This window comes from Cheilinus undulatus, linkage group 3, assembly GCF_018320785.1.
Source record: "Cheilinus undulatus linkage group 3, ASM1832078v1, whole genome shotgun sequence".
In the NCBI taxonomy this organism is placed as follows: domain Eukaryota; kingdom Metazoa; phylum Chordata; class Actinopteri; order Labriformes; family Labridae; genus Cheilinus; species Cheilinus undulatus.
Window position 1 is genome coordinate 14,803,180 of NC_054867.1, and position 10,106 is coordinate 14,813,285.

The window sequence follows — 10,106 nt, forward strand, 5'->3', positions numbered from 1 at the left end:
ATGAGCTTTGGCTCAGAGATGAACACAATGTTTCTGGATTCTGTTCACACAGGGCTTCTTCTTGTATTGACAGACAATGATTTCTGAGAGTCTTCCTGAGCCATAACAGCGATTTCCAGGAGAACACCAGACCTGTTTTTAATGCAGCACCACCTGAGGGCCTGAAGATCATGAGCATCTAATATTGACCTTTGACCTTGCTCCTTGTGTGCAGGGATTTCTCCTGATTCTCTGAATCTTTTGAGGATATTATGGACTGTAGATGGTGGGATATAAAAAGTGTCTGGAATGTTGTGTTGAGGAACATTTTTTTGAAAATGTTCCACAATTTTTAGATGCAGTTTTTCACAGATTGGTGAACCTCTGCCCATCTTTACTTCTGAAAGACTCCACATCTTTAAAATGTTCCTTTTATACCAGTTGTGTTACTGACCTGTTGCCAGTTAACCTAATTAGCTGCAAAATGCTCCTTCAGTTGTTTTTAATTAGTACCACTAGCTTTTCCAGCCTTTTGTTGCCCCGTCCCTACTTTCTTGAGATGTGTTACTGGCATCAAATTCAAAATGAGCTAATATTTTTAATGAAGTGGCAAATTGTCTCAGTTTCAACATCTGATAAATTCTCTGTTCTCTTTAGAATGAAATGAGTTTATGAGATGTGCAAACCACTGCATTCTGTTTTTATTTACATTTTACACTGTGTCCCAACATTTTGTTACTTCACCAGTGTTATTTCATTGACTAAAACAATGACTGAAATTTTCCATGAAAAAGACTAGACTGTGACTAGACAAAATAGATCTTTGATGACTAAAGCTAACTAAAACTAAGTTAGTTTTCATTGAGATGACTTAAACTTGACTAAAATGCAATTTTGTTTTCGTCTGACATTCAAAATCCACCATATCTGTCACACATACAATGCATCTGTATCTCTTCTGCCTCTCAGCTGTAGAGAGCAGGGACCCCAGGTTTGAAAGGGTGCATAGAACACACTACCATGGTTTGGTACCAGATTTAGGCATGAGAATAAACACTTGGACTAATGTGAGGATTTTTTTATAGACTAAAACTAGACTAAAATGTTTCTGAGTTTTCGTCGACTAAAAGTAGACTAAAATTATAAAGGGTAGAAATGACTAAAATGTGACTTAAACTAGAAGGCATTTAATCTAAAGACCGAGACTAAAATTAAAAATAGCTGTCAAAATTAACACTGTACTTCACAGAGCAAAGTAAGTGGAACCAATAAAATGTTGCTGACTTTGACACTGTGATGCCTTGATAGGAGCAGATCTCCTTTTTTTCTTTTTTGCCAACGTCATGGGAACATTGGAGAGGCTTACAGCATAGTACAGTAGGCAGCGGGCCAAATGGACCCTGTGCAATGTTAAGGGTAATTTGTCCTGGATGCTTTCTCGAGGTAAACAGCAGCCTCCCACAGCTAGGATGAGAAAACTATGTTTCAGCTTCCTGCAACAAGACCTAATGCCGAGCAGTGGTAACACTGTGTTAGACTTTAACTCACATTGGCACCAGTTTGGCACAGCCCCATTTTTTGGCTTTAGGTTATCAGGTTTTTCATATGAAGTGTATTTTTCATTTGTGATGCAATGGACCAGATGGCAGATGAAATGATGCTGACAACCGATGTGAAAGATGAAGGGATAGTGCATGCTGCCGAGGAGAGCTCTACGTGGGTGAGAGGAGGTAGGTGACTGTGACATGGGAAATAACTAAGCGTCAGAACTGAGCCATTGTGATATTATTGTCAGTGTTGTTCTTTTTGATCCTGAATAAAAGGAAAGCCAGACTGCCAGTAATTTGCATCTTGTTTGGTGTTTATCCAAGCTAATTTAGGAAAAAAGATGCACTGATTCAGAACAGTTCCCCTGCAGATCCTGTATTACAACAATGCAATGAACTGACTTGGCACCCTCCTGCTCACAGACATTATTTTAATTGTGTAGATGGTGTCAATCCATGCCTCTGATGTACTGCGAATCTGAATCCTAATTTTGATTTGAAACAAAAAGTGAAATCTTTTGTCAGACCGAGCGCTCAGAGTAACCGTGGTGTCTAATGAGTGAGCATGGCTCTGTGGAGCACTGCAACAAAGCCTTAAAAATGCATAATATGCCTGCAGGCCTTATTTCTCTATCAGCTAATGGTCATGGGCATGGAGCAGCTTTCCTTTTTACTTAATTCATTAGATAACCCAGGAGCATCATGCTGCTTCACAGCTCAAACAGCACTGATTTTTAACTTGTACTTCAAGCACCTATCTCTGCCTTCTTCACAGCTCATTCAATAACCAAGAAAAGACAGCACAAACAAGGACAGTCCTAATGAGAAATAAAAGGATTATTAAGCTGATGAAAGGTGATACACGGAAGGCATAAGTGAGCCTTGTTTTTTACATAGATGTTGTAAAAAGCTAATCAGATCTTAAAAATGCCCAACACAGCCCAGAGCAACGTCTGTTTATATCTGTCTTCAAACAATTCAGGTAAGACAAATACGTTTTATTCAACTTTCAAAAATGTGTCCAGGGTTTCAATAAATCATTAGGCATTAAAAGTTAAACAGAGAAAGGAATGGTGAATAATTCATTTCAAATAGGTGGTGAAAAAATAAACAGGCTGCAGCCAGCGCAATAATTCATTAATATCTATTTAAGACAGATATTAACAAACAAGGCTACTGCCGCAGAAATACAATGACCAAACTTCCTATTTGAGTCTGTGATTTAGAGGGAAATCTAGAAATGTTCTTGATGTTTCTTAGATGATGGTTAGCCTTTGCTGTCATGCTCTGAGAGCCAAACTTAACATTCTGTTGTCTGATTTTCTAGAGATTTCTTTGGCTAGAGTCCACGCCTGTAGAGGCATGGCGCTCTACTGTAACAGTCCCTTTTCATTAGCTGTTGCAGAAGCTTTAGAGTTTCAGTTTCTCTTTAATAATCAGTGCTGTTTTTCTGCCACTGCAGAAAGTAATCTAACAGTATCGCATTTTCACAAATAAATTGGTGAGATCTTCTTTTAGTGCCTTTCAGTGTGTTTACATGCAAGGTAAAGTTGAGCTGCTACTACTAGGCAATGTAAAAGGACTACTGACCTCATCTAAGTATACATGCACAACAGGGAACTGATTTAGTGAGTGGTAGGTGGTGATGCACCCCCTTTCTTGTTATTGTTGATCTTATCCCTGTTTACCTTGCTAACAAGTTAGCAAGCAGATAACAAATTACAGGTTGATTGCAGTCATGTGATCTTGATGCTTGATGGGGGACCGGAAGTGGGTGATGAATGAGAACAGAGGACAGTTTGTACTTAAGGTTTTTAATGGACCTGTTGGCTGTAATTATCATCAGAAAGTTTCTATATGCATTGGGTATGATCCCTACATTTTACAAGCAAAAAACTTTTTTTCCATGGTTTAACTGATTTACCTTGCATGGTAAATTGCAAATACTCAGTCCTGCATACCTTCTAGCATTTAGCATCATCTAGCCAGATGAAGGCTGACAAGGGTATTTAGATGTCTTGTACTGTGCTAAGAGGCTAGCTGAGCCTCTTAAACATATTTTTAAAAATCAGCTTTTTTGTCACACACATTGAAACTGTGTGTGTCATGAACGAGCCTGTTCAGTGAAATGGCTCTTTTATGTTAATCACAGGAGCTAGCTCCAGTTTGAGTGCCAGTTTCTTTTCCTCCATCCTTCACCATTATTTCATCCTCATTCAAAAACCAAACTGTTGGCGACTGAGGAGCTATTCAGGAGCCAAACAACCAGGAAAAATGGACAAGATCAGGGTTTAATGTGCTAAACCATGGTAAAACTGTACTGAACCAAAGTACACTGCTCTGTAGAAATGGATCATACTTAAGTGTAGTGTGACACACTTGTCCAGGCTTCAGACAGAGGCTTTTTTTTAATTCCTGCATGCTGCAATTTCTCTGAATTAATTTTTTTATTTATGCCTAGGTATTTCTCCACTTCCGGGACACAAAAGTTGCTTAATAATTGAGAGTGTTTTATTTTTTGCACTTGGCATAGTCCTAAACAGCTCAATACATGGCCTTTTTGGTCATGCTTCTCTATGCAATTTTTTTTTTTTTGTACCCCATCAGGTGCTGCATGATGCCATCTGCAAAGAACCTACACACTCTAAAAAGAAAATTGTGAAAAAAAAAAAGCTTCAGTTGGTAACCAGCAATTGAATTAGGCTTGTTTAACTCAAGTTGACAAGTTGCATCTGAAGTTACCTTCTTGCAACTTGTTAACTTTGGTTGAATGAACGTAATTAAATGGCTTGTTTCCACTTGAAGCACACAATTTTCTTGTTAGAGTGTAGGTCGAACAGTAATGAGATGAACACCATATCTGTTACTGTCATTAAACTGATTCACCCTCTGTGCTGTGTTCTGAAAAGGACTGTGGTTCAGTTAAATATCCAAATTGAGTTATAACCCCAGCTTGACTTAACTGTGCATGTAAATATACAGAGTGTTAAATGACTTTACAAAAAAAGATGTTGGGATCTTGGCCAACCAGTGCAAATCTTACACACTTTTTGTGTTCTCAGTCTTATCACAGTGTTTACTGTTCTAACTGATGTTTCTGTATTTATTTGATACTTCTCTGAGACAGAAAGGACACAAAATGAGGCTAAAGTCAGCAGCTGGAGAATTGGCATCTCTGAAGAAACCGAGCCAGGGGAGACCAGCAGAGATGATGATGATGCACAGCAACCCAAAGAGTGTGACAACTCTCACTCCCCTTTGTTCTCTTTGAAAATGTATCTGAGGAGATCTTTCTCCGCAGCATCCTCCACCACAGACTCTCTGTCTCCTTCTCAGCAGAGCAGCATTGGAGGTCAGTGACACCAGCACTTCATCACAACACTCTGACAACCTGTGGCTGCACACGTAGCTGTAGTTGTCGCACTGTTTCATAAAGCACACTCTAAAATTATTAAAAAGAGAAATGCACTGAGTCATCAGAAAAAACAATGTTTTGAAAATCTTTTCCAAACAGTTTTTCTGCTGATGAAATGAAAATGAATGTACAATAATATGCGGCATACTAATGGAACAATCACAGAGAGAATTTAGAAAATGACAAATTGCAGACTTTATGCCTCACCCTGCTGTGAGAATGCTTAAATAAAGTTCATTTAATCAATAATGAAAATGTGTGAATAATTTAGAAAGTGAAGCCAACAAAAAAGGGAAAGACTAATGCAATTTAAAAAAAAAAGCCACCAGAGTTGAGGCACTGCAGCACATGCTTCTGCAGCATGTGATTACAACACACTGTGAAGGATCTAATGCTCGAAGTAAACTGAAAAATGTAAAGGTTGTAATTCATGTTCTGATGACTGTTTTTTAAAAGAGGAAGACTATGGTACACTGTGCTCAGATACCTTGAAATTCCAGGATGTTGTGGCCAAACCAAATGTTAGATCGTTTTCAGCAGAAATTACTGTGATGGCCACTTACAATCATCTGTTTCCATGGAGGTAAAATATTTTTTTTTTGTTTCTCTTCTGTGATGTCTTCAGGTCTTTGCTTTGTAAGAGTATTTTTTTGAGGATTTTTCTTAAGAAAAAAGAGGGTTTGCTTTAATCTCCAGCCTGCAAAGGATGCTAAAGCATGTGTGAACCATTCAAAGGCTTGTGTTTTGTCATTATTTAAATATTTTATGATTTTAGTTAAATTCCTTATAACTTGTGGTTGAAGACACTATTAGGGAGTCTCCTTATGACACTTGTGAAATTGTTCAATAACTGTCCGCTATAACATGCACATGCTACAAGCTGTAAGCACCAGCTACATTTGTAACCAAAGCCAAAGTTAAAAAGCTAGAGCATCCTCTTATATGCATTCTTTTTCCCATCTGGTGAAAATACCAAGTGACTGAATGTTTCACAGTTTTTCAGCTAAAGTGACTTGGATTCAGCTAAAGAGACACAAACTAAAAAGTGGAAAGACTTTGTTTTGTGTACAATACACAATACAAGTGTAGTCCTTGAGCCCCTATTAGCAGCAAATGAAGGGGGTTGTAACACAAAATTACACTACCCCTTTGAATTTTCTAATTCTGTCAATCTTTGATAACCACTTGAACATGGAGTCTCCCACATGCCTTTTGGCAAACTCTAGTCCAGATTAAATTTGAGTTTTCTTCAACGGTGGCTTTTTCTTTGCCTCTCTCCCATAAAGCTTTGACTGGTGAAAAACCCGGGCAGCAGTTGCAGTATGCAGCTGCTGAAGCTTGTAACTCCTACAGAGTAGTCATAGGTGTCGTGGTGTCCAGTATCACTAGTTTCCTTCTTGCACACTCTCTCAGTTTGTGAGGACGGCCTGATCTAGGCAGATTTACACACGTGCCATATTCTTGCCATTTCTCAATAATGGGTTTAACTGAAATCTTGGGGATGTCCAAGGCATTGCCTTTAGTGTCCATCCTCTGACTTTATCTAAGCTTTTCTCTCTTTTGAGTGTTCTTTTGTCTTCAGGGTGTAATGGTAGCCAGGAATACTGATTTACCAGTGACTGGCCCTTCCAGACACAGGTGTTTTTATACTACAATCACTTGAAACACATTCACTGCACTCAGGTGATCCCCATTTCACTAATTTTGAGACTGCTTACACAAATTTGCTGTACCTCTGTTGAATTAGGCCAGTCATTTGAAAGGGGGTGAATATTTATGCAGTTATTTATAACTTTATAACTTTGTTAAAAAGGGATTTTAATTTGAGATTGAAGAGGTTTTTATTGTATTTCAAAAAAGCACAGTTACATTGACTATGATTGATTGATAAATTCAGTTAAAGGGTAAAACACCAAGGGGATGAATTTTTCTGGGAACTGTATCTGGTAAACAAAGTTTTATTGTCATGCAATTTAATATAAGTAGTTATATTTTGGGGGGGGTGGGGTCACCATGGCTTTGTGACTTTGTTAGGACTTGTTCCACATCATGTGACGATTTCAACTTGGCTACACAAGGCTTGGATAACATAAGGGCCTGAGTACAGTGGCAGTAAATAGATCATACTGGCTGCACTTGCAGCCGTATTAGCTATTATATCTGAGTCTTTCACTGTAGACAGTAATATTTTCTGACAGCTAACCAGCATGGTTTAGGAGGTCAGTCCAAGACAAGTTGAGAGGATAATGAAGAGATGCAGAAGGACGATGAAAACAATAAAGATGGCTCTGAAATTGTCAGAATTTTAAAAGGAAAGCTTTAAAGCTCATGCAGCCAAATGGACAGTACTCCAAAATGGGGGCTCACATGCAAGGATTTCTGATTGTAAATATTGAAGGTTTAATATTTGCATTCTCAAGCCAGAGCAGCTCAGATCATTATCAGAGCAGATCAGGGAGGTTAAATCTCTCTTTAGACACCACACACCACAGGAAAATCTGCCAACATAATCTATAAACCATCTGATAATCAAGGCTTCGCACCTCACCATAATGCCTTAACATGTATTCTTCAAAGAAAAGCTAAACTGTTTATTGTACAGTGTATTTTAGTGCCCTTGCAGGAACAGACTAAAAGATAAAAAATAAAGTGATACAAACAAATTTGTGTAGCCTCACAGTAGGTATATTATTGCTATTTTTTGTACTAAAATCCATCTGAATGTTCCGACATTGTGTCTTTGTTGAGTAACTGTCTGTTTGTGGTTAGTGTCATTTGATGATCTCATGCTTCATAGCACCCATGGGGATGCCATTTAGCAGTATCTGCTTGGAAAACACATAGCACATCATTCCACTGCAACCACATCACAACTTAGACATTCACCTGGCAGGGTATAAAGAAGAGACCTCTTATAATTGATTATGTCTCCAAACAGCTTTCTTGCTTGTCTCCCTGTCAGGGATCAAGGTATGATTTCTTAAATTATGCATGTGTAAAGGAAGGGAGGGGTGCTTTTAAAACGTTTTAAGATATGAGTGAAGAGCTGGAGCTTTTATAGCTGCATGATTTATATCCTAGGACATGGTTTAACAAAATATATCACACGTCATCTCATAGAGGTCATTTCATTCAGCTTGTGAAGATTTCTTTTTTAAAGGGCAGACTAAAAAAGAAAATATTGTTGCATGAAGCATTCATAAAATATCCTTCTGACTGCCATGTGTCTCCCTCAGTTGACTGTGCAGGAATTGTCCTGAACTGTCTCTTCTGCCGGTTCTACGACATGATGCTCATGCTACCTGCTTCCTGTGAGAGAGTAGCCAATCACTGCTGCCCCAACTACAAACAAGTCATGACCACACCAGAGGCGACACTCAGCAGTAATGATGACCCCTGCGCTGACTTGGACTGTGGCCTGTTCAATTCCTGTCACGATGCTGGGGACTGTTTGGAGCTGGCTATGGAGATTTCAGAGTTATGCTATCACTAGATGAAAAACACAATCAAGATTTATGATCAAAATGCATCAGAAAATCAAGGATCACTCACCTTGTGAACATAACGCAAGCAAAGGAACCAAATCATATGCAGTGCAAAGACCTGTCCTGATATACTGTGAGCAATGTAGCGACCCCATATGAGGGATGATACTACTGAAAGTGCTGCTTTTTGATTTCCATCTTGCAAATGAAAAGCAGGTGTGCAAAACTTTAAGCTAAGATTCAAACAATCTAATGTTTTCTCACTTGCTTGTTTGCATCACTTCCAATTACATATCTGTGCCAGACTGTCCTGTGTGAAGTGAAGGATTTCTCAGATTTAACAAAAAAAAAAAAAAGTAATCATATTGGTGAGAGTTAAATGTCGGTCAAGCCATAAACTCTCTGTTAAACATTGTGCACTTAATGTTACATGCTTTATCCCTGTTAAATAAATAAATCAAAATTCAACAGGTTTCTTTAAATCTGTATAAACATGATCTGTGAGTAGATTCATATGATCTTTTGTTTGAAATGTCTTTCGTGTCTTCTGCTGAGGCAGTAAATTTTGCACGGCAATCTGACTTGAAGGTAGGTAGATAGATTTTGTACAAATTTAGAGGACCATCTGGTCCAATGCTGATGTGTATGTAGTTTTGGTTAGCATATTTGCAACAGATTTGGGCCAGACATTTACCTGATTTCTGTTAAGTTGGACCGAGTCTGGTCCAAAACTTCTAGACGCAACATCACAGAATTTGCAGAATTTTTTAATTCAGCCACATTAGGGGTTTGCCCAACATAAATGGCCTGTTTAAGGTCATGCCACCACATTTCAATCAGATTTAAGTACAGACTTTAACTAGGCCACTCCAAACCTTTCTTTGAAGCCATTCAGGGGTGGACCTGCTGGTGTATTTTTAATCATTGTCTTTGAGTTTACAAACTAATGGTCAGACATTCTTCTTTGGGATTTTCTGGTAGAGAGCAGAACTCATGGTTTAATGAATAACAATATGTCATCCAAGCAGTAAAGCAGCCCCAGACCATCACACTACCACCACGTTTGACTGTTGGTATGATCTTTTTATGAGATGCTGTGTTGGACGTAACGAGGTGCACGCTTTCTAAAAAGTTCCGCTTTTTAATGTCATTTTACAGAACATCGACGACTCATCAAAGAGGTTATAGAAGAACCCAGGACAACATCTAAAGAACTGCAGGCCTCACTTGACTCAGTTAAGGTGAGGGTTATGAATCAACAATAAGAAAGCTAGTTGGCAAAAATTACATCCATGGGAGAGTTCCGAAACAAAAGAAAACACTATTGACCAAAAAAGAGCACAAAGACTCATCTTACATTTGCAAAAAGAACCATGTTGATCCTCAAGACTTTTGGTAAAATAATCTGACTTGGAAGGCTTGTATCCCGTCACATTTGTAGTAAAACTTACAGCAGTCAAGCCTGGTGGTGGTAGTGTGATGGTCAGGGGGCTGCTTTGCTGCTTCAGGACCTGGACAACTTGCTGTGATTGATGGAACAATGAATTCTGCTTTCTACCAGAAAACTCAGAAGGAGGATGTCTGGCTATCAGTCCATGACCTCAAGCTCAAGCGCACTTGGCTAATGCAGCAGGACAATGATCTGAAACACAAGTCCACTTCTGACCGGCCTAAAAAAAT

The 10,106-nt window shown here is 38.7% G+C and overlaps 1 protein-coding gene across 1 annotated transcript; it reads left to right on the forward strand.

Moving 5' to 3' along the window:
- Positions 1-1,612: 1,612 nt before the first annotated feature.
- On the forward strand, positions 1,613-8,434 carry mdfic2 (MyoD family inhibitor domain containing 2). Its single transcript, XM_041782616.1, has 3 exons — positions 1,613-1,709; positions 4,654-4,869; positions 8,178-8,434. Exons 1-3 carry the CDS (start codon positions 1,613-1,615, stop codon positions 8,432-8,434), a joined length of 570 nt encoding a protein of 189 aa, XP_041638550.1.
- The last annotated feature ends 1,672 nt before the right edge of the window (positions 8,435-10,106 follow it).

Bases quoted from the DNA above. Each gene is read 5' to 3' on its own strand.
- mdfic2 (XM_041782616.1), top strand. From the start codon at position 1,613: ATGGACCAGATGGCAGATGAAATGATGCTGACAACCGATGTGAAAGAT. The intron at 1,710-4,653 runs GTAGGTGACTGT...TCTCTGAGACAG, and splicing joins CTCTACGTGGGTGAGAGGAG to AAAGGACACAAAATGAGGCT. The intron at 4,870-8,177 runs GCATTGGAGGTC...TGTCTCCCTCAG, and splicing joins GTCTCCTTCTCAGCAGAGCA to TTGACTGTGCAGGAATTGTC.